The sequence below is a fragment of the Thamnophis elegans genome, chromosome 13 (assembly GCF_009769535.1).
Source record: "Thamnophis elegans isolate rThaEle1 chromosome 13, rThaEle1.pri, whole genome shotgun sequence".
NCBI lineage: Eukaryota > Metazoa > Chordata > Lepidosauria > Squamata > Colubridae > Thamnophis > Thamnophis elegans.
In genome coordinates this window covers 27,946,804-27,973,383 of record NC_045553.1, presented here as the reverse complement: position 1 = coordinate 27,973,383, position 26,580 = coordinate 27,946,804, and the positions used below count along the sequence as shown (strand labels likewise).

The 26,580-nt window shown below is 42.1% G+C and overlaps 1 protein-coding gene across 1 annotated transcript in view; it reads left to right on the top strand.

Annotated features, from left to right (window-relative positions):
• STC1 (stanniocalcin 1) overlaps window positions 1-24,975 on the top strand; it is a 31,181-nt gene extending 6,206 nt beyond the window's left edge. The window contains exons 3-4 of the mRNA XM_032228798.1: window positions 10,647-10,858; window positions 24,705-24,975. Coding sequence (XP_032084689.1) covers window positions 10,647-10,858; window positions 24,705-24,975 — 483 coding nt within the window. The remainder of the gene's footprint in view (window positions 1-10,646; window positions 10,859-24,704) is intronic.
• Window positions 24,976-26,580: the final 1,605 nt, after the last annotated feature.

The window sequence follows — 26,580 nt, the reverse complement described above, 5'->3', positions numbered from 1 at the left end:
CTGTAAAGATTTTTGAGTTTGGTTGAAGGTGTAGACATCTTTGACTATAGCCATTGCTATATCTGGAATTCAAACATTGGGAATCCACATGATATGGCTAACGCAGAGATTACTGGTAACTATGATTCTTATATTTAAGTCCACGGTCTTTCATTGATTGCATTTTATAAACCTAGCTGAGATGGCTAAAATATCTGCATATCTTAAGGACCATTCAAACGAGAGATATAAACTGGAGTGGAAAAGATGGACTGATTACACTCAAAATAAATATGGGACTAAGAAATTTCAGATAGTTTATGATTAAAGACCAGGAATGATATAAATTGTGTAGAGCTAGTCTAGCAAGGAGGAGCTAAAGCTCAATTGAAAGATGTTATTAACTATCTTTTTTTCTTTTTAAGTGTATTTTAGATTGTTTTTTGTTAAAGATTTATACCCTGTATTGGTTCTGGGAAGTCCGGGGGGGGGGGGAGAAGGTTGGGGGGGGGTTAGGGGGGACAGGGGGGAGGGAAGTAAATATTTGTAAAAGTTTGTTTTTTAAAATTCTCATTAAAAAAAAGAGAACAGGAATCCTGCAACATTCCTTTCAAAGCAATAACCCAGAGGAAAGTTTATTTCAGGGTTCCAAGTAACACCCCCAATGAAAGAAGACTCTGAAGCTTGATTTTCCTCAAAGTTCCATTTTGTTAGAGATGTCACATTGGCACATCTGGGAAAATCCAAATGTGAAAGATCCCAGGTTTTCCCCACCCAAAAGAAAGTCCAAATCCCTGCCTAGCACCCACATTTCCGTCACATGGTCCAACCGTCCCAACTGGAGATGCCTCCCAGTTCCAACCGTCCAGGTGCCGAGCAAGACAGCTTTGACTGACTGAGAAAGAGATGTTATTATGACTATATAGCACCCTTGCTCCATACAATCCCTCCTCCCAGTTTCCCATAGTAGTAAATGTGGCAGGCCTGAAGACCCAATACAAAAGATGGCTTCCAGGCCTGACAGGTTACTCCTAGCTACACATTTTTGTGTGAACCAGCATGCCTTCAATTATTGAGACCAGCTGCACTAGAACACTGGGTCAGCATTCCAAATATCATCTAAAATTAAATCAGAGTCCAAGGCAGAATTTTCCTCAAACTTCCAATTTATTAAGAGAGAGATGTTGGCACATCTGTGGGAAACCCGAATCTGAAAGCTTCCTAAGTTTTCCACCCAGTTGAAAGTTCATGATCTTGCCCCCATATCCACAAGTCCACCACATGGTCCAATCTTCCACTGCCATGCTGGCAGTTCCACCCATCCAGTTCTGGTCAGGCTCAGAGGTGTAGAGACAAAGGATGACCTTGGGCTTCTAGAAAGGAATTTTTTATTTTGACAACAACACATTCTACTCCTTACTATTCCCCCTCCCAATTCCCTACTAATGAAACAGACTAGTAGAAAAGAATATTAGTGTGGCAGGCCAAAGATCCTAAAAGGAACCTGCTGCAGGCTGGACACACTGCTTTTTTTTTGAAGGCCCTATTTCAGATCATCTCATTGTGAGCCAGATCCATTGATGGGCTGTGAACCCATTAATTGGTTGGGAGAAGAAACCATTGATGGGATCCTTCTCCCACGGATCTTACTGCACCAGTTCATTGATGTTGGGTTGGTTCATTTAATGGGTCTGAATCATAAAACATGCACCTTTATAGATAGGTATTATTCTCGGTAGGTGGAAACCTCTAGGCAACCATGGGGGAAGAGTCGGTGTGCCAGGGCTCCAAGTAACACCTCCAACGAAAGAAGACTGGCTTGAGTTTCGTCAGTTCCATTTTATTAAAGATGTCATATTGGCACATCTGGGAAAACCCGAATCTGAAAGCTTCCAGGTTTTCCCCACCCAAATGAAAATCCAAGTCCCTGCCCAGCACCCACATGTCCATCACATGGTCCAATCAGGCACCATCCAAAACTGGAGATGTCTCCCAGTCACACCACTCCAGGTACAGGGCAAGAAGTTCTTGACTCTCTGAGAAAGGAATATTATTTAGACTATATATCTCCCGTACTCCATATAATTCCCCCTCCCAGTTTCCCACAATAGAAAATGTGGGAGGCCTGAAGGCCCAAATGTAGAAGATGGCTTCCAGGTCAGACACTGTGAAGCTGAACAGGGTCAAACTCAGTTGGTGCTTTCATGGGGCACTACAAAAACTATAGATTCAAGTGAGTTATGTTTTTTTAATCCCACCATCTTAGAAGAAGGCAATGTCATTTTATATGACTACCAGGAAAATGATCTAGATGCACTCCTAAAATCACCAGTGTGATTTGTACTTTTTTTTCAGATGCACATTAACTCTTTAGTTTGGGTGTCATGGCTAGCCAACTCGATGCTTTCAAAGGCTGCTATCTTATGGTCAAAAGGTAGTAACAGTTGTAATAAAATTATATAAAGTCTGCTAAAACAGACCTTAAACTTGCAGTCTCACATACAAGTTTAATAAACTATAAACTATAACTCACATTTCAAGCAGGATTTTTTCTTCCAATGCAAACTTAATTAGGTAAAATAAATTTGACTGATGAAGATAATGAGTGAGGACATCTGCTCCATTATCCATTTTACCCCAGCTTTTCAGGTACTTAGAAGGCAAGGACTGAGTAGCACAAACAAACAGGACAGCCAATGTCTTAAAAGCCAGCCATCAACACAACCCAATCAGCATCTAAAAAGCACTCAGAATAGCAAGCACATGTTCTGATAGTGAGAGATTGCTTGAAGATGGGCACCAGCACTAGTCCAAAAGCTTGGAAGACAAAACCTCTAGTTACTAGGAGTGTAAATATTTGTTGTTAGTTGCGAAGTTGTGTCTGACCCATCGAGACCCCATGGACAATGTTGCTCCAGGCCTTCCTGTCCTCTACCATCCTCTGGAGACCATTTAAGCTCATGCCGACTGCTTTGGTGACTCCATCCAGCCACCTCATTCTGTGTCGTCCCCTTCTTCTTTTGCCCTCAATCATTCCCAGCATGAGGCTCTTCTCCAGAGCGTCCTTCCTTCTCATTAGGTGACCAAAGTACTTGAGTTTCCTTTTCAGGATCTGGTCTTCTAAAGAGCAGTCAGGGTTGATCTCCTCTAGGACTGACCGGTTTGATCGCCTTGCAGTCCAAGGGACTCGCGGGAGTCTTCTCCAGCACTTAACACTTTTGTTAAAGGAGTGTGCATATACTATTAGTGAAAATTAGGGCACTTTCCTAAAATAATCAAGAACTAGAAGCTTATCGGTAAAGGAGAATACGTATAGCTGAGGATTGAAATAAGGGGTCCTTGGTGCTCTCTGCACTCTTGTTTTCTTGTAGATATCTATGTAGATTCTCAGTCATCCAAGTCATGGTTCTCCCAAAAGAGTTTCTTTTTCAAGAGGAAACTAGACTTTCTTGTTTTTCTTTGAAGACATTTTGCTTCTCATCCAAGAAGTTTCTTCAGCTATTTGGTGTTCTCTGAGCTTGGCTGTTTTCTTCCAAGCCCTTTATTACCCAAACTAGCTAACATTATCAGTGTTCTGATGATGTTACCTAGTTTGGGTAATGAAGGGCCTGCTCAGAATTTGAATTAAATTAATTTCTCTCTCTCTCTCTCTCTCCCTCCCTCTCTCTCTCTCTCTCTCTTTTACTGCAGTTACAGTCATTAGAACAAGAGCAACTAGAACCAGAACTAAATTGGACATTAGGCAAAATTCATCCTCTAACAGGGATAAGTGGTATTTTCAAAATATGCAACATTCTATCGGGGAACATAAAAGGAATAGTCTGAAAAACAATATATAAAATCGAATATAAAAGCCCAACCCCCTCAAATTGAGATAGAATGACTCACCTGAAGTCACCTTGTTGGCTTTAGGCCCAAAGTAGGATTAAAACTTGGCCTTCCCATTTCTAGCCCAGTGCCTTTACACCAGGAGTGTCCAAACTTGGGAACTTTAAGTCTTGTAGACTTCAACTCCCAGCATGGCTGGTGAATTCTGGGAGTTGAAGTCCACAAGTCTTAAAGTTTCCAAGTTTCGACACCCCTGCTTCACACAGAATGGCAACATGGCTGTCCTAAAAATCCCTTTCCTTTTCATTTGATGGTAACCCACCAGACATAGAAAACCATTGAAATCAATTTCCTCCAAAATTAGAGAAAACTCAAAAGTATTTTGTAGATGGTATTCAACACCAATGAAGGTTGGCCTTCCAAAGCCTAATGCACAGCCCTCTGTGTTAGAGAAAATGTAAAGAATTAGGTACATATTTTCTATAGCTGTCCAGTCTTTTTGGACTGATTTTTTTAAAAGTTAAAATAGGTTTTATATGACATATATGATAACCCAGCGTTGCCCGGGTATTTATTTATAGGGAGCTAATGTCCGGACCAAATGTAATTTCTAATGTTGGATTTTCCCCCTTATCAGAGGGAGCCCACTTGCAGAGTACTGTGAAGCCATTACCATGGCAACTCCACTTAGCTGTACAGTAGAAGCCATTGTAAGGCACAACAGGCTGTATCTTAACAGAACACTCCCCAAAGGGTGTTAGAGGTGTCATACCCCCACCCAGTATTTGTTTCCAGAGGGTAAGTCATCTGTGTACCATGTTTGGTTGAAATTGTTCGAGGTATTCCAGAGTTATGCTGGAACACAGACAGACAGACAGACAGATGGCTTTATTAAAGTTCTGTTTTGTTGGTAATCCAAACAACCTGTTGAAACATCAAAATGTGATACCTTCTTATTTGTCACAGATAGCCAGTAGTATCAAAATCTTGAAAAACAGGAAATGAAATGAATATTACCATTTCCATATGATACTAGATATGCTAACAGTTTGCTTTAATGGAAATGTTGGCCCCCAAAAAGGAATCACTATTACAATAATAGAGAAAAAATATTTTTTTAACTTGATTTAAACTTGTGAGTGATAAAGCAATCACAAGAGCTTTGCTGAACTATGTCTAAGCCGGTCAAAACAGACACTTCCATGCCTATGAAGATTCTCAGTCACCCAGGTTATGGTTGTCCCAAAGGTGCTTTTTCAAAGAAGCTTTTTTTTTGTAGAAGACTTTTCGTTTCTCCTCCAGGAAGCTTCTTCAGCTTTGACTTGAAGGTGGGGAAAGGCCGAAGAAGCTTCTTGGAGGAGAAGCAAAATGTCTTCAAAGAAAAACCAGAAAGTCCAGTTGCCTCTTGAAAAAGCACCTTCGAGACAGACACTCCATGGTTAGAACAGCTCATCCTGGTGTTAAAACAGCCTGTGATGTTTTACAGACCTCTAGTTAATACATAGGAACATGGTGGCTCAGTGGCTAGGATGCTGAGCTTGTCGATCAGAAAGGTCAGCAGTTCGAATCCCTAGCTCCACGTAACGGAGTTAGCTCCCGTTACTTGTCCCAGCTTCTGCAGTTCAAAAGCATGTAAAAATTCAAGTAGAAAAATAGGAACCACCTTTGGTGGGAAGGTAACAGCGTTCAGTGCGACTTTGCCGTTCAGTCATGCCAGCCACATGGCGTCTGCGGACAGCGCTGACTCTTTGGCTTCGAAACGGAGATAAGCACCGCCCCCTAGAGTTAGGAACACATATGTGCAAGCGGAACCTTTACCTTTTTAAGTTAATACATCTGATGATCAAAATTCAGAGGGGAAGAGAAGACCTTGTTTTAAGGCCTATATTAAGTTGCCTGACAATATTTATTTTGTCATGGTAAGACCTTTGGGAGGGGGGTGTTATTAAGTTATTAATGAGAACCCAGATTGTTAGGGGCAATATTCTGACTCTGTAAACAGCTTAGAGAAAACTGTAAGGCCCTGTGAAGTGATATATAAATGCTTTTGCTATTACCGTGGGATCATTTCATACTCAAGAATAATTAGCTTTTTAGCTGTCTTTCCCTTCTAGTTGGTTTTGATCGCTGCAGCAAATGGTGCTGACTGAAGGGTTTGTGAATGCAAATAATGGTGATGTGGGGTGTAACGGAAGGCATCTCCTTATGACATGGTCAGATGAGAAAGTCCCTTTGGTTATAGGTCAGGCAACCTCAGGTCTCCAAGCCAGAATCTTGGGTTAGTGGTATTCAGAATGACTCTGAATGACTTATCCGTGGGAGGAAGTGACAGTAAACCACATCTGACAATAAGAACTGTACAATGATAGAATAGCCTTATCTGTGGGAGTTGCGGGTTCATCTCTAAACCTTTTAAAGGCCTTTGACCTCCGCTAAATGCTTTAAATGGTTTTCCCTATCTATTGCAGAGAGTTAAGAGTTCTGCAGATGATCTTTTGGGTTTGTTCCAGTTCTACAATTCCATTCTGTTTTTTAAAAAAGAGTTCTGTATACAGCTTCAGGCAGCTGCAAATAGCATAGCTAAAAGTTTGTGCTGCTGTCACCCGGGAAAGCCCACAGTGGCCTTCAAAGTTCAAAGCATGATGTTCTACAAATAGCAAGTCAAGACAAGGCATCTCTTTTCTGCCGATACACTTTTTCCCACAAGCTTCTGTGTAAAGCCTTGGCAGAAGACGCCTCATAGAGTGGAAAAGGAAGTTTTCTTTTTCAAGAGGAAACAAATGTGCTTTTCCCATCCTTGGAGTTGGCAAGGAGACTGAATTTTTCACAAGTTGGAAAGCTACATATGTTCCAGCTGTGCCTGATATGAGTCCCCTTCATGCAGGTGACTAGGAGTTTTAGAATAATCTGGCCCTTGCCTTCTCCAGAAGACAACCTGGCCCACTGAAATTGAAATGTATTTATTCGGTCAATGACCAGCAATATAAAGTAACAAAAAGAGAGATAAAAGATAACAATTACAATCAGGATCAACAGAGAGAAGTGGGTGCAATTTTATATTGGCAACTGTAAAATAAATTAAATACGCCATATTTTTCGGAGTATAAGACGCTCTGAAGTATAAGATGCACCTAGATTTTGCGGAAGAAAACAAGAGAAAAATATCTGCCTCTGTCACTCAGCAATTTGCCTCCTTGCAACAAACAGTGCAGACAATATACACTGTTTGTAGTGTTATATTTCAGACTATACTTGTACAGATGATGTTAAAATTGATGTGCTTTCTGGAAGTATAGTTATTCTCTGCTTTTTAAAAGAATAGCACTTTTTAAAACAATAGCACAGAGCCTCTTCAGATCAAGTCTTTGTTTTAAAAGCGTCCTCATTTTGTTAAATTGTCTAGAACAATAATAAAGCAGTCTTTAAAAAGTAAGTTTAATAATTTGAACATTCTATAGGCACTCATAGTTGTTGACTTACCTCCTTGCAGCAAAACAGCCTAATTAGCACAAGAAAAAAAATCTGCCTCCCAGCAATTTGCCATGTGGAGCAAACAGCAAGTTTCACTTTCAATTTCTCCCTATCATCAGCTGTTACAGGCTGCAAGGATTGCTATAGCTTATTGAAGCCTCTGCATCTGTTTGCTGCAAAGAGATAAATTGCTGGGAGGCAGAGGCCAAAGGGTTGGGGCCGGTTGGTGGTTGGGGCCGGTTGGTGGTTGGGGCTACATTAAGCGTATAAGACGCACCCAAGCTTTCACCCTCTTTTAGGGGGTGGGGAAGGTGCGTCTTATACTGATCATTGGTTGTGGGAATGACAGCCTTTGGTTGAGAAGCAAGCTCAACATTGCAATAAAGACTTACAAACTCTTAACTATTTATTGCATTTATTTTGGCTAATCTAAGCACTCCTTAGATTCTTCCAAGCTTGGAAGAAGCTCTTGAATGCCATTAGGAAGCATTGTTCTTCATCTGGAGAATTCCAGCAATGTCCATTCCATTCTGCTGAAACATCTCAAAGGGGGCTTTCATTTTTCTACTTCATTCCCAGAGTGCTTCAGAATTTGTTGGGGAGGGGAGGAGGGTATTTTCAGCTTACTTTTAGGGGTTGTGAGTTACCAAAAGGGAGGAATGATTTTCACTCCCTCTGCAGTGTCCCTGACTGCTCCTGATTTTGGAACTGATCTGAGGTTCCTTCCCTTGTGACTTGAGGTGTGGGAGGCTGCAAACAATTGATCTGAATGAAAAATAGGAACATGAAGACACCAGCCTTCAGAATAACTGTCATTCCTCAATGTAGGACACTCTGATACTAAAATAGACATGAGATACTTGGCACACCGAGTTTATCGATACGAAACCCCTGTTTCTCCTTTCCTTGTGTGAGTAACAGCTGTGGCAAACTTATTTGCTACTGTGTTAACTTCTGTATTTTGGTAAAGAGAGCTTATCTGATTTTGGTTAACAATGGTGATTAATCAACTCTGGCTTTCTAGCTGAAGTGAATCATTCCTACCCAAATGTGCCTATTTTGGAAATGAAGAACAATGAGGGTAGAAAATGCAAAAAAAAAAAATGCTTGAACTTTCATAAATCGTTTTTAAAGCTGAAAGTTTCTGTTGCAAAACTATTATCAAATCTTGCTGAACTTCAACAAACTATCCAGAGCAGGGATGGCGAAAGTTTTTCTGCTCGGGTGACAAAAGGGCCCGCGCAAACGCAATAGCAGACACGTGCGTGCTTACACCCACAATGCAATGTCCTCCCCCTGTGCATGCCCACACAACCCCCCACCCCACTTGCATGTGCCCAGGCCTCACTGAAGCCCCCGGACCTCCCGTAGTCCTGTTGAGCCATTTTTCACCCTCCTCAGGCTTCAAGAAAGCCTCCTGAAACCTAGGGAGGGCGCAAAATGGCCCAACAGGACTACGGGAAGTTTGTTTGCATTTTCTGCCATCCCCCGGCCTCCAAAAGACTGAAAATTAGCCGGCCAGCATGCACATGGGAGCTAACATAGGGCAATGCCTCACATGCCCTCAGGTATGGCACCATGTGCCACCTGTGGCATATGTGCCATAGGTTTGCCATCATGGATCTAGAGGTTCTTTATTAAATGAAGTCTCTTTGTCTGCCTACCCCTGATGTAGAGGACTAGACTTCCAAATGGTGAAGCTACTGGGAAATGCAAAAGTATTGTCCTTTGCATTTGACTAGCTTTCCCAAACATGGTGGTCTCCCAGATCCATTGAATTCCCATACTTCAGTGTCATATCGGAGCCTCTCCTCACTCAGGAAACATCTCTATATGTGCCCCCATAGAGAAGTTCCTGAACATGGGCTCCCGCACGACTCCAAAAGCTTAGAAGACTTAATCTCTGGCCCTGGTTACTGACTCAGATTGGATCCAGCAACATCATCCTGGGACACGTATATTTGATAAGAATCAAATATAAGAGGAAACTGGATGAGTTCATTTTGTTGCTTATTGTTTCCTACCCACAGGAAGCTCCTTACACAGAAAGGTTCTTGTGACAACGGTATGCATAAAGGAAATCCATCACTGACCTGCTTTGGGATTATCATTAGTGTAATAAGAAAAGTATAATATATTTTATAAATAGAATGTGAGCATGGCCTCGTATTTTTAAGTTGTGTGCATTTATAAAATCAATTTTATGCACTGTTAATTACTCTAAATATATATAGTATAATATATAGTCTATTAGATTTTTACAACCCCTGGTAAGCCCCAATTATGGGAGGAAGCTAACTGCTTCCATCATCTGTCAATCGGCTCGTCACAAGAGTCCATCACAACAGAAACCCAATATTTTTACTGTTGCCTTTGTTATATTTGTGTTTTATTTGTGCTGATAAATAAATAAAGGGAGACTAGTATAGATCTATTTCAAGCTATTTAGCTCTCATCAGCTAGCCATACCCTTACTGGGATTTGAACCTGGGCTATATTACATACTAGGCAGACTTCTTAGCTATTAGGCCACAGGCTCTTATCCGTTAGCCTAATGGCTAAGAAGTCTGCCTAGTATGTAATATAGCCCAGGTTCAAATCCCAGTAAGGGTATGGCTAGCTGATGAGAGCTAAATAGCTTGAAATAGATCTATACTAGTCTCCCTTTATTTATTTATCAGCACAAATAAAACTATAATATATAGTATATATATACTCTAATATATAAACAGAATTTATAGAATGTAAGCCCAGAAAGGGTCTTTGGTAATCATGGTTAAGACTCCTACCTGTTGCATTCACAACAGATCATTATTTTTCAGCAAAAGGAGGGGTAGCTCCTGTCTGCTCCGTTGTTGAACAACTCTTAGACGCAGTACATTTTCTTGAAGTCCAACTATTTCCCAGTTGCCCTTTGGAACAGTGCAGAACAATTCAGGAACAACTCTGAGGAATAATGGTGGGAGTTTTGAAACACGTGACAACAATTGATGTGATGGGTCCTTGGTGCTTTCTGAGCTTGATTGTTTTCTTGCAGATGTTTCATTACCCAGACTAAGTAACAGCATCAGGGCTCAGTTATGGGTTTTAGCCTAGGGCAGGGATCAGCAACCTGTGGCTCTTTCCATCCCTCTACTGTGACTCCCTGTCACCTGTTAGCTCCACAATTGATGGGGCTTTCGGTTAGGGCAGGTAGAAGAAAAAGGATGCTGCACTAGGAGGAGACTCTATGGCTGGGGAAACTGGGCTTCTGGTTGGCTCCAGAATTGAATGGGGGGCTTCCAGTTAGGACCTTTGTGGCTCTTTGAGTGTTTAAGGTTGCCAACCTCTGACTAGTTCCTTACATGTTCCTGTCCTTCTGGCTGCAGGGGAAGGCCTTTGTAAAGGAGAGTCTGAAATGCATTGCCAACGGCGTCACATCCAAGGTGTTCCTGGCCATTCGCCGATGTTCCACATTCCAGCGGATGATTTCTGAAGTGCAGGAGGAATGCTATAGCAAGCTGGACATCTGTGCTGTTGCAAAAAGGAATCCAGACGCCATCACAGAAGTGGTCCAACTCCCGACCCAATTCTCAAACAGGTAAGTTTGATACTCCTTTAAACAGTTAAATTGACTGAGGGATGTCCAAGTCCCTGGCCAACAAGATTTCATTTGTTGGTTGGTTTGTACCCCGCCTTTATTATTTTTACAAATAACTCTAAAGTGGCAAACATACCCAAAACACTTCAAACTTCCCCTACAAAAGCAACAGCAACCCTTGTGAGGTGGGTTGGGCTGAGAGAGAGGGAGTGGCTCAAAGTCACCCAGCTGACTTTCATGACTAAAGTGGGACTTGAACCCAGAGTCTCTTGCTTTCTAGCTTGGGGCCATAACCATTAGACAAAACTGGAGTTCCTTGTGTGACAGGCGGATCATCTTTACAAGTTAATATAAAATGTGTTTGTTTATTCTAGTGCAGGGGTCAGCAAACTTAAACACTCAAAGAGCCACAAAGGTCCTAATTGGAAGCCCTCCATTCAATTCTGGAGCTGACCGGAAGTCTGGTTCCCCCACCATAGAGTCTTCTCCTAGCACAGCATCCTCTACCTGTCCTAATTGAAAGTCCTATCAATTGTGAAGCTGACCAGCAAAAGGGAGCCACAGCAGACAGATGAAAGAGCCACATGTGGCTCCAGAGCTGCAGATTGCTGACCCTTGCTTTAGAGTAATCTCCTAGTGCGGCGTCCTTTTTCCTCTGCTGAACTGGAAGTCCAGTTCTCCCACTATAGAATCTTCTCCTAGTGTCCTCTACCTGTCCTAATCAAAAGCCCTATCAATTATGGAGCCGACCGGCAAAAGGGAGCCACAGCAGACGGATGAAAGAGCTACTTGGGGCTTCAGAGCCGCAGATTGCTTACCCCTGTTCTAGTGTATTTAAGTATATAAACTGCTTTTCCTGACTGGTTTCTCTTGTCACTTGGTTGTCAAAGAGAAGGCAGTCCTATGTATTTGCCAAGTGCTATTTTTCTTTCAGTTAATGAAACAACTCATGGGAAGTTATGAGGATAGTCAAATCTACTACCATGTTTCCCCAAAAATAAGACAGGATCTTATTTTCTTTTGACCCCAGAAATAAGCATTTGGCCTTATTTTCAGGAAGGTCTTATTATTTTTGAGGTGCAAGAGGTGGTGAGCATGGTCACCTCATGGCTGCTGCTGTGTTGCAATATTTTTGGGGAGGGCTTATTTTAGCGCATGTGCTCAAAAGCCCGATTTGGTTTCTCATCTGGGGAGGACTTATTTTCCTGGAAACAGGGTATTAGTGGGATTAAGCAGTGTGTTCAGAGTGTGGCAAGTTGGGAGCTCATTGTACCTCAAGTTTACAGCTCTTCTCGGCAGCTCATGTCCTCCATGAATTACTTGGGATTCTCGCAGCATCATAGAATGAGAGAGTTAGATCTTCCTCTCTCTTTAAATTGTAACCTTCTTAGAAAGAAACTAAGACAGCCAACTGCTGAGGGATGAAATTCAGGCCTGGGTTTAATCTCAGTCAAATTGAAAAAGGCTGCAGTGTGAACCCCCCACTTTCCAGAGAAAGCACCTCCAGGGAACATGCAACAGTTCTGTTGGTTGGGAAATCTTGGTTTGGTAGTCCTGACTTATAAGAGGGGTAGGAGATTTAGCAGCTTTTATTGTTGTTAGTTGCAAAGTCGTGTCCAACTCATTGCAACCCCATGGACAACATTCCTCCAGGACTTCTGGTCCTCTACCATCCTCTGGAGTCCATTTAAACTCATGCCAACTGCTTCAGTGACTCCATCCAGCCACCTCATTCTCTGCTGTCCCCTTCTTCATTTGCCCTTAATCTTTTCCAGCATTGGGCTCTTCTCCAGTGAGCCCTTCCTTCTCCTTAGGTGGCCAAAGTACTTGAGTTTCATCTTCAGGATCTGGCCTTCTAAAGAGCAATCAGGGTTGATCTTCTCAAGGACTGACCAGTTTGATCGCCTTGTAGTCCAAGGGACTCGCAGGAGTCTTCTCCAGCACTTAACACTTTCATTAAAGGAGTGTAAATATACTATTAGTGAAAATTAGGGCACTTTCCTAAAATAATCAAGAACTAGAAGCTTATCGATAAAGGAGAATATTCCCGTCCTCTACCATCCTCTACCATCCTCTGGCTTTACAGCATCGGACTTTCCTTTCACTACCATATACATCCATAGCTCAGCTTTCGCCCAACCGCTTCACTCTTTCTGGCGCTACTAGTACAAGACCTCTGCTCTTCCCCAGTAGCATATTGGACACCTTCCAACCTGAGGGGCTCATCTTCCAGTGTCATATCTTTTTGCCTTTTGGTACTGTCCAAAGATACTGGATTGCGTTGCTATTTCGTTGCATAGCTCTCTGCTATGACCTGTTCATCTTGGGTGGCCCTGCATGGTATAGCTCATAGCTTCATTGAGCTACGCAAGCCCTTTCACCATGACAAGGCAGTAATCCATGAAGGAGTTAGACCACTTTGGGCTGGTTGAACAAAGGAAAGGGAAATCAGAGATGAAAAAGGTTAAGAGAGTGGTAGGAATCATGTCATCAAAGCTTTGCCCTTTATTCTGTCTACCACATATGAAAAAGAAGCAAGATTTCAGTCACATGATTTCTGACATCATATTGATTTTATGAACCCCTTATGAGTGGCTTATGAAAATATTGTGGCTGCCGTGTACCACAAAACAAAACACCAACATTTGACTTGTAATATTTTTCCTGAATAGGCATGTGGTGGCTCAGTGGCTAAGACACTGAGCTTGTCAATCAGAAAGATTGGCAGTTCGGCGGTTCGAATCCCTAGCGCCACGTAACTGAGTGAGGTCCCATTACTTGTCCCAGCTTCTGCCAACCTAGCAGTTTGAAAGCATGTAAAAATGCAAGTAGGAAAATAGGGACTACCTTTGTTGGGAAAGTAACAGAGTTCTGTGCGCCTTTGGCATTTAGTCATGCTGGCCACATGACCATGGAGACATCTTCGGACAGCGCTGGCTCTTCAGCTTTGAGATGGAGATGAGCACCACCCCCTAGAGTCAGGAACAACTAGCACATATGTGCGAGGGGAACTTTTACCTTATTTTTCCTGAAAACATTGAAAGAATGGCCATCACACGGTCACAGAGTGTTCTTAAAAGGTGTGGGGTTTGGTGGGGGTTTTTTGGGGGGGGTGTTGAGTGACTGAAATAAAAGGCTAATACTACATCTAGAAATAAACCCAACAGGATTTCCTAGTAAGTAAGTTGACACTTCCCACACCCCTTTCAAAGAAACTAAGAATGGCTAAGTTGGTGATAGACTCGAGCAGGATGTCATTAAAAAGTCAGCACATCTTCCTGTGGTTTAGCCCGAAGTGACATTTGTGATACAGGAAGCAAGGTTTAAGCTTCATATCTTGATATTTATCCTGAAAGACTGCCATTCTCAAGAGAGTTTTTTTTTAAACCCAAAATATAATCTTCACCCTTGGTCTGGATGGTGGTTTTTCTGAATCGAAATCCTACAGCCAAGGCAAAGTTCCCCTAATGACCCTGAAGTGTAGACTAGATGTAGGAAATGGTCAGACTGTATGAGGTCAGACTATACAGGAAATTTGAATTGGGAAAATCCACAGTGAAGCAAAAGGATTTTCCACTCATCCCCAAGAGAAGGGAAACTCAGATTCTGGATTCTCCCTGTCCTTTCATGTCTCTATTGGGAAGATTATTGAAGCTGACAGCTTTGAGAGAGGGTGAAACTAGAATGATTCAGAACTATAGATGGAATAGAACGGAATCCCACTTATGGACAAGGATTTTCAGCATTATTGTCCATTTATCATATGATGGAACAGTTGAGTGAGCTAGGTATATTTAGCCTATTAAAGAGAAGGACGTGGTGGCTCAGTGGCTAAGACACTGAGCATGTCGACCAGGGAGGGAGGGAGGGAAGGAAGGGCTGGAGCTACTAAACAGGCAGCCAAGCTAAGTGCCTGAAGGACCCCTTCCCATCAGTGAGCGGGAGTAATTGCTTCAGCGGGCCATATCTAGCCCAGGAGCCACAGTTTGAGGATCCCTGATTTAGTGCAATATAAAAAATGCAAAGATTTTTTTGCAGACCACCAAAATTTTCTCATGGACCACCAGTGGGTGACCGCTGGACTAGAAGATCGCCAGTCTTATGATTCCCACATTCCATATGTTCTACTTTCTCTCCTTCAACTTGAGTAGAGAGCTAAAGAGCTTTTTTCTATTTTTAAAAATGTGTGAAGCCTAATTTAGGCTATAGCACTATTTCCAGAATAGCAAGAATATTTGCTATTTCTTTACTAGGTTCCTTAATAGAATATCCTGCCTCTCCTCCAAAGAGCTGAGGGAATTCCCTTTTGTTTTATCCTCCAAACAGCCACCCTGTGAGGTAAATTGAGCCAAGAGAGAGCGAATGGCCAAGGCATTCAGTAATTTTCCATGGTGAAGTGAGGGCTATTGGTTTGTTCATTCATTTATTCTTTCCATTTATATCCCACTGTAATCCATACATAGCTTTCAGCAGTTCAGAGGAGACATCTAGTAAAACATTTATGGCATTTATACATTAAAAAAAATTGTAAGTCATTGCATATAATTTTGAGAAATCACGAAGGATAATCATTTCAATTTAATTACATTCAGTCTTAGCCTTCCTGCTTAGAAGCATCTGCAGGAGATATCAGGATCTTCTACCCATACAATTAAATAGAGAGGTCCCTTATGGATCATTGAATTTATGAATACTTTAGGATTTCTGCTATATTATTTCACTAGACTCCTGGAACCCATCAGTGGCACTAATTTATAATCTCAAAAAGAATTTGATAATATCTATCAGGTTATAATCTTAACTATTGGGGTTTCAACTTTGACAATGACAGTACATTAAAATACTAAAATGGTGTGCAAAAATAGTATTTTTGTGTTTAATTATTCTGTTAATTAAGGTATTTCATTGATAAAATCTTCTACCAAATTAAGTTAGCTCTTTGCTGGATAAATGTTAGTTTCTGTGCATCTTTATGTGCTTTTATATTGCCCCATTATTGTTAAATAACTTACTTACCATCATTTTATAGAATATCTATTTGTATTTTTTTAAAAAAAAAACAATGGGGATCTATAATTTTCATTTGTAAAATTGTACATTGTACCAATTCTACAAAATCAATCATGGCCGTTCCTTCAGGCGTAGTCTTACAATTTGACCACAGTGGAGAGGTTGGGCCAAATGTTTAACAGATTAACAGAGTTGGAAGGCACCTTGTAGGACATCTAGTCTAACCTCCAGTTCAAGCAGGGGACCCTACACCATTTCTGACAAATTCAAGTCCAACCTCTTCTTGAAAGTCTCAAGTGTTGAAGCTCCCACAACTTCTGAAGGCAACTTCTGTTCCATGCGTTGATTGCTCTCACTGTCAGAAAGTTCCTCCTTGTTTCTAGGTTGAATCTCTCCTTGGTCAGATTCCATCCATTATGCCTTGTCTGTCCTTCAGGTGCTTTGGAAAATAGTTTGACACCCTCCTCTCTGTGACAGTCCTTCAAATATTGGAACACTGCTATCATGTCTCCCCTGGTCCTCTTCACTAGATTAGCCATGTCCAGTTCCTGCAACCATTCTTCATATGTTTTAGCCTCCAGTCCCCTAATATTTTTGGTTGCTCTTCTCTGCGCTCTTTCTAGAGTCTCAACATCTTTTTTATAGTGTGGGGACCAAAACTGGATGCAGTACTCTACTACTCTAGGTGTGGTCTTACTAGGGCTTTATGTTCTCCAAAGTCCCTCTGATCCTCACATTTTGGCGTATTTAACCAGGCTAGAAACTTGGGGTCATAAGAGAGCTGAAGAAAGGGTCTCAGAGAGTCTCAATGTGGGGAAATTTGATTTTTAATGGAGGCAATTAGAAAATGAGCTATTAACTGAATTTCTGAAAGCTCGGTAATTGTTCTTATATATTTGTGATGAAACAGCTGTCTTTCATTTACCTATTGTTGCCTTTGTTAAACTGCATTTCCTAGGGCCTGGTCTGAAAAGGATATCCCAGCTGGGGGAGGAGGGAACAATTGCCAGTCAACCAGATGTGTTCCCACTAAGGATAGTGGGACTAGTAGAGTCTCTCTCTCTTTCTCTCTTTGCTGTGGATTTTGCTGTTGGGTGGTTGTAGGGAGAGCTGCTCTGTGGGGAGACCAAGTGGATGGCTGCTGGGGGAAGCCCAGCAATGAGGACACAGAACCAGGACCCAAGTTTAAGTAAGAAATTGCTGGATTTACAGTTATTTTTAGTCCGTGTTTTCCCAGGCCTTGTTTTGCCAGACTTTTTTCTCTCAGAGCAATCTGGGGCTGGACCACACATGCATAGGCCTTGCCAGGCTGTGTGATTCACCTCCATTTACTGAACTACCAAAACATTTCCCCACTAAGCTGCAGGTTCAAAACGAGAGGGCGAGTAGGGGGGGGTCATAGGTTACAACCCCCCTTTCGTTCATGACAAACTTATTGTTCATAAATTAAACTAAGAATGTTTTTTTAATTTCCCTCTTTCTGTGCCATCTTCTTTTAATAGTTATCTTTTTTAATAATTTGCATCATTTCATAAGTTTTGCTCACATTTATTTCTTGTAGTCCCAAACCCTATGCATAAAATGAGTAGTGCAGTAGTGCTTGTTTCAATCAAGTTAATGGCCATTTAGGTTTCCTCCGTGTGAGTAGGGTTCACTTTTTGAATAGTAAGAATTATATGTCATGGGTGCATGAGGATTTTAGTGATACTTAGGTGGGGCATGGCCAAAAAAAGGTTGGGAACCATTGATCTAGCCCTTGTGTTTTCTAGATGCTGATTCAAAATATCCAGAGAGTTACTGTACATTACATGAGATGTAAATGTACCCACTGATTATCCCAAAGGTGCTTTTTCAAAAGGCAACTGGACTTTCTTTGTTCTTCCTTGAAGACATTTCGCTTCTCATCTAGGAAGCAAAATATCTTCAAAGAAAAACCTTTTGAAAAAGCACCCAAAATCACAATGTGGATGACTGAGACTCTCCGTAGAGTCACACAGATTCTCTGCTATTAAGTCAGACTTGACTCTTCACAACCTCTGTCCTCGACCATCATTTTTTTAGTGATCATTCAAAGTTACAACAGCACTGAAAAAGTAACGTAGGATCAGTTTTCACACTTAAAATTGTTGTAGCATCTCCATGGACACATGATCCAATTTTGGATGCTTGACAATTCTTTCATATTTATGACAGTTGCAATGTCCCGGGGTGATTCCCTTTTGCAACCTTCTGACAAATGAAGTCAATGGGAAAGCCCGTTTCACTTAACTGTGTTACTAACTTAACAACTGCAGTGATTCACTTAACAACTATGGCAAGAATGATCATAAAATTCACTTAACAACACACTGAAGGCTCAATTGTGGTCCTAAGTTGAGGACTATCTGTCATGATGTGTCCAAACTTGGTCTTTCAGTAGTGCCCCCATAGCCATTGTAACTGAGTCCTCCTTCCCATTTAGAATAACAGAGTTGGAAGGGACCTTGGAGGTCTTCTAGTCCAACCTCCTGCTTAGGCAGGAAACCCTACACCACTTCAGACAACTAGTTATCCAACATCTTTAAAATATTCACAACTTCCGGAGGCAAGTTGTTCCACTGATTAATTGTTCTCACTGTCAGGAAATTTCTCCTCAGTTCCAAGTTGCTTCTCTCCTTGATGAGTTTCCACCCATTGCTTCTTGTTCTGCCCTCAGGTGCCCTGGAGAATAGTTTGATTCCCTCTTCTTTCTGTCAGCCCCTGAGATACTGGAACACTGCTATCATGTCTCCCCCAGTCCTTCTTTTCATTAAACTAGACATACCCAGTTCCTGCAACCGTTCTTCATATGTTTTAGCCCTCCTCTTTTCTTGCACATTTTCCAGGATGAGAGAGAAGAAGAAAGCAATATAAATTATGATTATCGGTCCTTTATATCTTTTGTATTTGTTTAGCCCTCTTGAGTGCTCAGAGAATTTGCCTATGGTTACGGTCTTAATTTAGATCTCCTTTTCTCCCAAGTTTTCAATTCCATTTGATCCCCATGGCACTCGGTGTGCTTTCCTGGCCAAGAACGGATTTGAAGTGTAGGTCCACCAAAATGATTACAACACACCGGGCCCTCCTGCATTTCCTCTATACTTCAGAGGAATTGAAAGAGGAAGATTTTGTGGCTGAGGCCAAGCAATTTCCTAAGCTTTATCTCCATCTCTTAAACTCTATGCCATTTCAAGTTAATTGACTCCGGATGAGTAAAATCTGGAAGTCTTTTGTTGCCCTTAGATTAAAATGACACAGAGAGCATTCTTGACTGGACCAATTTAATAAAGGCCCCTGGTGCTTCTTTTGCTAGTCCTTGACTGAAACGGCAAAGTGGATGAGACTCTAATGGGATTTAAACCTGCCTCCATTTGCTGTTCTCATCAGCCTTCGAAAATTGACATGTGCGCCACTAAAACAGGTTCTTAGTCCATGGTTGCGCAAATTTCCTCTCTGTAAAATGAAAATATGACCTGCATGTCTGGAGCGGTTATTATAGGGCTGGAAAAAATATTTCAGATTTTTAAGACTCCAGTGTCTGGATCGTTGGAGGGGCTGACTTCCCGAGGCCTCGGAGGCAAATCTATGGGAACAATGCAGGAGATTAGCCTTCTTGCTATGTCATTCTGATGTGACTTCAGGCAGTTGCTGGGTGGGAAAAGGGCCTCTACTTGATTAAAGCTCTTTCTTTGCCACAGAAGGGGCTGGACAGCTGCTTTCAAGTTGAAAAAAACGATGTCATTGGTTAGCTCAGGAGACACTGTGTTTTGGTCAGCCACGTGGCTAATGGACTTTGACTTGATAAGTTGGCACGGAGGGGGCACTTTGATGTGATTTATTTGTGCTTTTTAATGGACAAATGTAGATGTCCCATTAAAAGACCCAAAGGTGCTTTCTTGCCAAAGGCAACTGGGCTTTTTTGTTTTGCTTTAAGTCAGGGGTCAGCAACCTGTGGCTCTGGAGCCGCATGTGGCTTTTTCATCCCTCTGCTGCGGCTCCCTGTTGCCAGTCGGCTCCACAATTGATAGGGCTTTTGGTTAGGACAGGTAGAGGAAAAAGGATGCAGTACTAGGAGGAGACTCTATGGTGGGGAAACTGAACTTCCGGTCATCTCCAGAATTGAATGGGGGGCTTCTGTTTAGGACCTTTGTGGGTCTTTGAGTGTCTAAGATTGCTGACCCCTGGTTTAAGACATTTCACTTCTCATCCTAGAAGCTTCTTCTGTCCTGTCTTTAGTAGTGGAGAATGGAAGATTGATGTTTCTTGCCGTAATCTTGCAGAAATCCTTCCATTCTCCACCATTCAGTCAGAATTTAAGCTTCTTGGATGAAAAGTGAAATGTGTTGAAGCAAAATAAGAAAGTCCAGCTGCCTTTGGAAAGAAAGCACCTTTGAGACAACCATCACCTAGATGGGGGAGAATTTCCATAGACATTTCCTAATAGTAGGAAATATCTGTAGCTCAGGGTTGAACTGTGGATCCCTTAGTGCTCTCTGAGCTTCCAGTAGTTGCTTGTTTGCAGATGGTTCATTATCCAACAAGATAACATCAACCTAGCTCAGGGGTTAGCAACCTTAAACACTCAAAGAGCCACAAGGTCCTAAACGGAAGCCCCCCATTCAATTCTGAAGCTGACCAAAGTCTAGTTCCCCCACCATAAAGTCTTCTCCTAGCGTAGCATCCTTTTTCTTCTATCTGTCCTAACCAAAAGCCCTATCAATTGTGGAGCTGACCAGCAACAGGGAGCCACAGCAGAGGGATGAAAGAGCCACATGCGGCTTGAAAGTCATGGGTTGCCGACCCCTGACCTAGCTCAAAGAGCACCAAGGACTGCACAAATGTGGTGTCCTATTACAATTACATCAATGCATTTTCACTTCAGGCATCTTAACATTGTTCCTTGATGACCACCTAGGCTTTTATCGTATTTAAATTGTGGTTTTAGGGCAGGGGTGAAATCCAGCAGGTTCTGGAGAACCGTAGTGGAAATTTTGAGTAGTTCAGAGAACCAGCATATGCCATCTCTTGCTGGCCCCAGAATGGGGAAGGAATGGGGATTTTGCAGTATCCCTCCCCTGCCATGCCCACCAAGCCACACCCACCAAGCCATGCCCATAGAACTGGTAGTAAAAAAAATTGAATTTCACCACTGTTTTAGGGTCATCGAATAGAAAGATTAGAAGATAACTTTGAAGACCATCTAGTTCAGCCTCCAGCCCATGGCATATATCCATTACAATAGCATCTCCAAAGTTGGCTATGCAGTCCCTGCTGAAATACCTCCAAAAACAGATTGCTTCATTGTCCAACAGTTCCTATCATTAGAAAATCTTTCTTGGCATCAAATCATTTCCTTGTAATTTGACCTACCCAAAGTGAATTGAATTAAATGGTAATACTACATTACTGCAATATCCAAACACTGATTTGATTTACAGATGCTGATTTGAAGCACAGCAAACACATTTCTAGAATAAATGAAATAGCATGCTTTGGCTTTCTCTTGTACTCTGCTCTCAAAGAACCAAGTGTTATGGCCCAACAGCAGAGTCAGACAGTGAGGAGGTTGGGGAGGAGCATGGGCCAGTCCTGGAGGAGAGAAGGCTCAGATGAGGGCTCTGCATTGGAGGCAGAAACTGGACCAGGGGCGTCTGGCAATGATCAGGTGCCTATGGAGCTAGACAGCCATAAGGCAGAGGAACAGCTAGAGCCTGTTCCCAGTGTGCACATGTGGAGAGCTGCCAGAAGAAAAAAAACAACTCAGAAATCAGGGTCGACTTGGGAATAAAGTCACAGGTGGAAGGTGATTGGTCCCTCCCATAGGAAATAAAAGAGGAGTGAAAGGGGAGCGGGCTTTTGCAGGAAACAATTCAGTCAGTCGGTCATTAGATTCATTTCAGGAATGTGAAGATCTGTCTGTGAATCTCAGAGTCTCTGTGTCCACTCTTTCCTTGCATGGCACCTCATTTGGAAAAAAAATTACATTGCAGCTTTCCAAGATAAGGTCTGTAGTCATAAATATTCCTTTGAAAGACTGTTTGCCAAGCCTTGCTGAATGTGAATGAGAGGAATTCACATTCGTTTAATAAAAGGGGTTTTGTTGGGACCAGGATTCTGCCTTGTGCTTTTTGGGGAAGCCTAGTTCAGAATACCAATGATGACTTGATGGTTGGAGAGTATTCACCACAAAGCACCACCAAGATAGAAGTAGAAGTTCAGCTCCCAAAGTTCACACCTTCATAAGCTGATGAAAGACAAATAGAAGGAAAAAAATGGAAGAGAAGTAGCAGCAGGGATCATCCCAGGAAAGCAGAATATGGGATCATTTTAGATCCTAGCATACACTTAGGTTCCTGACATAACAGTTGGAAACTAAAGGTTATTTTTTTTTAAAGCCATGCAGAAAACACAGGCTTTGTATACTGATTTAAATGAGAGAGGAATTTCATGAGCACTTTTTTGAATCAATGCTGAGCAGATGGATCGGTGGAAGAAAAGACTCTTGAGTGAGCAGAAAACGTCTTAGTTTGATGGAGAAGTCAGCGTAGCACCAGCATGTTGAGCTGCCAAAGGCAAAAGATACGTGTTGAGAACCTGACTTGGCTGACAGCAATGTAGCATAAGCCATACAGGGCAGCAAACATTGCTCTGACTCAGTGGTGGGATTGAAAATTTTATTACCGGTTCTGTGGACATGGCATGGCTTGGTGGGCATGGCAGGGGAAGGATACTGCAAAATCACCATTCCCTCCCCACCCCACCAACCTGTTTTCCAGCTCCGTTCTCCTGTGCAGGGCAACAAAAGAAGACCCACCCAATCAGCTGGGATTCAGGAGGCACCAAATAGATGGGGGCAGGGCCATCCAGAGATGGTATTTGCCGGTTCTCTGAACTACTCATAATTTCCGCTACTGGTTCTGCAAAACCAGTCAGAACTGGCTGAATACGACCTCTGCTCTGCCCTCCACATACTTCCATTACTACCTTCTCTCCACCATCTACTACTGGAAGGAGTCAACCTTACCATATGTGTACTGTGGCAAATCAGCCCATGAGGTTCAGGAGAGCTGTGTAAGTTTACAGTAATCCCAAATTTGAAGATGTTAATGAAACCTTTTTGCCATTTAAAAAAGGTGCTACCAAACTGATCATTTTGGAAGGGGCTGCTAGGAGCTTCCTCTGTTTCCTTCTGCTGCCTATTGATCGAGCTGACCCTATCATGAGCCATGATTAAAGCGTATTGCAACCAAAAATTGCATTTGGGCTGTGCCAAAAGAGGCTGAGGTTTCTTAAGCCACAAAACCACCTTCATCTCCACCTCTAAATATCAAGCTAGGGACCTGTCATAATAAGTGCTGGTCCTGAATATTGCCCCAAAGGAGCTGCTGATACAGTTCTACAGAGGAATGATTGAGTCTTGTCATCTGCACCTCTATAACTGTCTGGTTTGGCTCCGCAACCCAACAAGACAGACCCGGATTTCAGAGGATAATTAGAACTGCAAAAAAAAAACCCACCAATTACTGCCAGCTTGCCTTCCATTGAGGATCTCTACACTGCACGAGTCAAAAAGAGGGCTGTGAAAATATCTATAGGCCCCTCACATCCTGGGCATAAATTGTTTAAACTCCTACCCTCAAAACCACGCTATAGAGCACTGCACACCAGAATAACTAGACACAAGGACAGTTTTTTCCCCGAACGCCATCACTCTAGTAAACAAATAATTCCCTCAACAGTATCAAACTATTTACTATGTCTGCACTACTATTAATCTTCTCATCATTCCTAACACCCATCTCCTCCCACTTATGACTGTATGACTATAACTTTGTTGCTTGTATCCTTATGATTTATATTGATATTGTTTCCCGATTGCTTATTTGTACCCTATGACTACCATTAAGTGTTGCACCTTATGATTCTCAATGAATGTATTTTATTCTCCTTATGTACCCTGAGAGCATATGCACCAAAGATGAATTCCTTGTGTGTCCAGTCACACTGGCCAATAAGGAATTCTATTCTGATCAGAGGTGGGTTCCTACCAGTTCGCACCTATTCGGTAGAACCGGTTCGTCAAATCTACCGAACCGGTTAGAAGAGGTTCCACCAGTGGACCCGCAAAGCAGGCCACACCTACAGAAGAGGTTCCAATTTTTTTTGAAACCCACCACTAGCCCTTGGATATGATTATTCTACACTATCATGCTCATATTTATAAAACTCAGTGCCTCTGTGAAAGGTAAGGATGACTACTGCGTTTGTGGTGCAATCAGAACATTGCATGTGTTGAAGTTGTTTTAACGCAAACTAAAGATGCCTTTTAAAAAACAAGTTTACATCATATTCTTATGCAGGCCAGTGCTCTGTGTGAGGTAATTTAAGGTGGCATCTTCATATCCGGTCACATCGGCGGCAAGCCACTCCCTTCCGGTCACATGGGCAGCAAGCCACTCCCACAAAGGAGGCCACACCCACAGAGTAGGTTTGAACAATTTTTGAAACCCACCACTGATTCTGATCTATTCTATTCAAAGGTGTTTTTTCTAAAAGACAACTGGACTTTTTTTTTGGGGGGGGGGTGTTCCTTTGAAATGTTTCACTTCTCATCCAAGAAGCTTTTTCAGCTCTTTTTCTTCAAAGGAAAAGAAAAACAAAGTCCGGTTGCCTTTTTGACAAAGTACCCCTGGGACAACCATGACCTGGATGATTGAGAATCTCCATAGACGTTCTGACTACTGGCTTCTGAATGCTATGAACTCTGTTGAGGCTGGGACAATCTTACAGAGTACTAACTAATATTGTCTTTACGCAGGTATTACAGCAAACTTATGAGAAGTTTGCTGGAATGCGATGAAGAAACAGTCGGGACCATTAAAGACAGTTTGATGGCCAAAATTGGACCAAACATGGCCAACCTATTCCATCTCCTGCAGACAGATCGCTGCGGACAGAATCATCCGAGAGCAGATTTCAATCGGAGACACATTGTGGAACCTCAAAAGTTAAAAATCTATTTGAGGAATCTCCGGGGGGAGGGACCTTCACCAGCCCACGTGAAACGTGATTCTTCAGAAAGTGTGTAACGTTCCACTGATTGAGTAGAGAATCCCAGTTGTACCAAACTAAGAAATTGCTCTTTTTTTTTCTTTTGCATTCACAATACACCAGAAATGTACTGTAACTGACTTCTAAGGACATTGAGCCAATCTATACATTCAAACAAACAAAGGAAAAGGGCATGGTATTGTTTTTCTGGGACTGTACCACTTAAAAGGTTGAGGTGGGGGAAACTGCCTATTTAAAGCTTAATGTTGCAAATGTAGTCATGCTTAAATAGTTCTTTCAGCAGTCTAAAATATTTCATGAGGACCTCCTTTAATTGGGAAAGAATAGGAAGAATCTAGTTCTTCTCCTCTGCCATTAATCATAATATATTCTGAAGTGGTACAGTCAGGAATAATTGGTTCTCCATGGTTTTTTTTTTATGGAAGTATAGATTGGTCCTTGGTCCTCAGCTATAGAGTTTTTACTTCTCATCCCCCGGTCCCGCTTCACCCTTCAAACAAACTGTATGAAAATAGAATTCTGGTTAGAACTGTGTAAAATTTCATCATGGAATGGTGGATCCCTTGATCTGCCCCCAACGGATCGAATGAATATAAGCTTTTGTGGAAAGTGATTGTAAGAGCACTTCAGCAAACACCAAACTTTCCTTGTACTGTAGCTCAAGCGACTTGACAGTCAGATAGTGTAGATATAGCTCTGCTTATCCTAAGTGGAAGACAAGAATGGGGAGTCTAAAACAAAGTAAAAGAAGAATTTTTTTTAAAAAAAGAAGTATTCCGTAGATCTCATTGGACCACTGATACGAATGGTACTGTTTCATAGGCAAATATCAGTGTCCTATCTAGGCTCTGAATCTCACTGCTGCAAGGTTTAATTGCCTCACTTTTGAGGGTTCCTGAGATGACTGTTTTTAATCAACATTGACCTCATCAAATTCTGGCCATAAAAGAGGGTCTTACAGCAAATGAACAGTTTATCTTGGATCACTTGGAATGTTCTCCCGGCCTTTCCAATTAAGTGAAGAAACAAAACCTTTTTGCTAGCCTGAGAACTGAGCCAACAAATAGCTCTTGAACTTTTCTAACAACTACACCCCCCCCCCCACTTTTCAGGTCTTCCTTTAAAAAAAGGCACTTTGCCAAAGATTAGATATTTATCTTTTTTTCCCTTATGCTACCTGCAATGTCTAGAGGTTGTAAGCAGGTGGGGTAAAATGACACTATAAAGTGATGCCATGTGCTGCTGTCTTCTCATTGTGAGAGACAATTCCTGCCCACTTTCCATTTTAAGATATGGCAAGGGCTTAGCCCTAGAATTGTCATTGGTGGCATGACAAATTATGCTCAAGATCCTTCTTCCTCATCCCACTGTTCTCCTGATGGGTTAATCCAGGGGTGTCAAATTTGCAGTGTCACAGCAGCATCATGTGATGTATTGGGACTTTTCCCCCTTCGTTAAACTGGGCAGGGGCGAGACCAGCATGTGACGCATCCAGCCTGCAGGGGCTGCAGGTTTGACACCCCTGTGTTAATCTATGTGTCCCATCACTCTCCAGCAGCATGCTTGCTATAGAGCCATGATGGCAAACCGGTGGCACATAGAGCCTTCTCTGTGGGCACGTG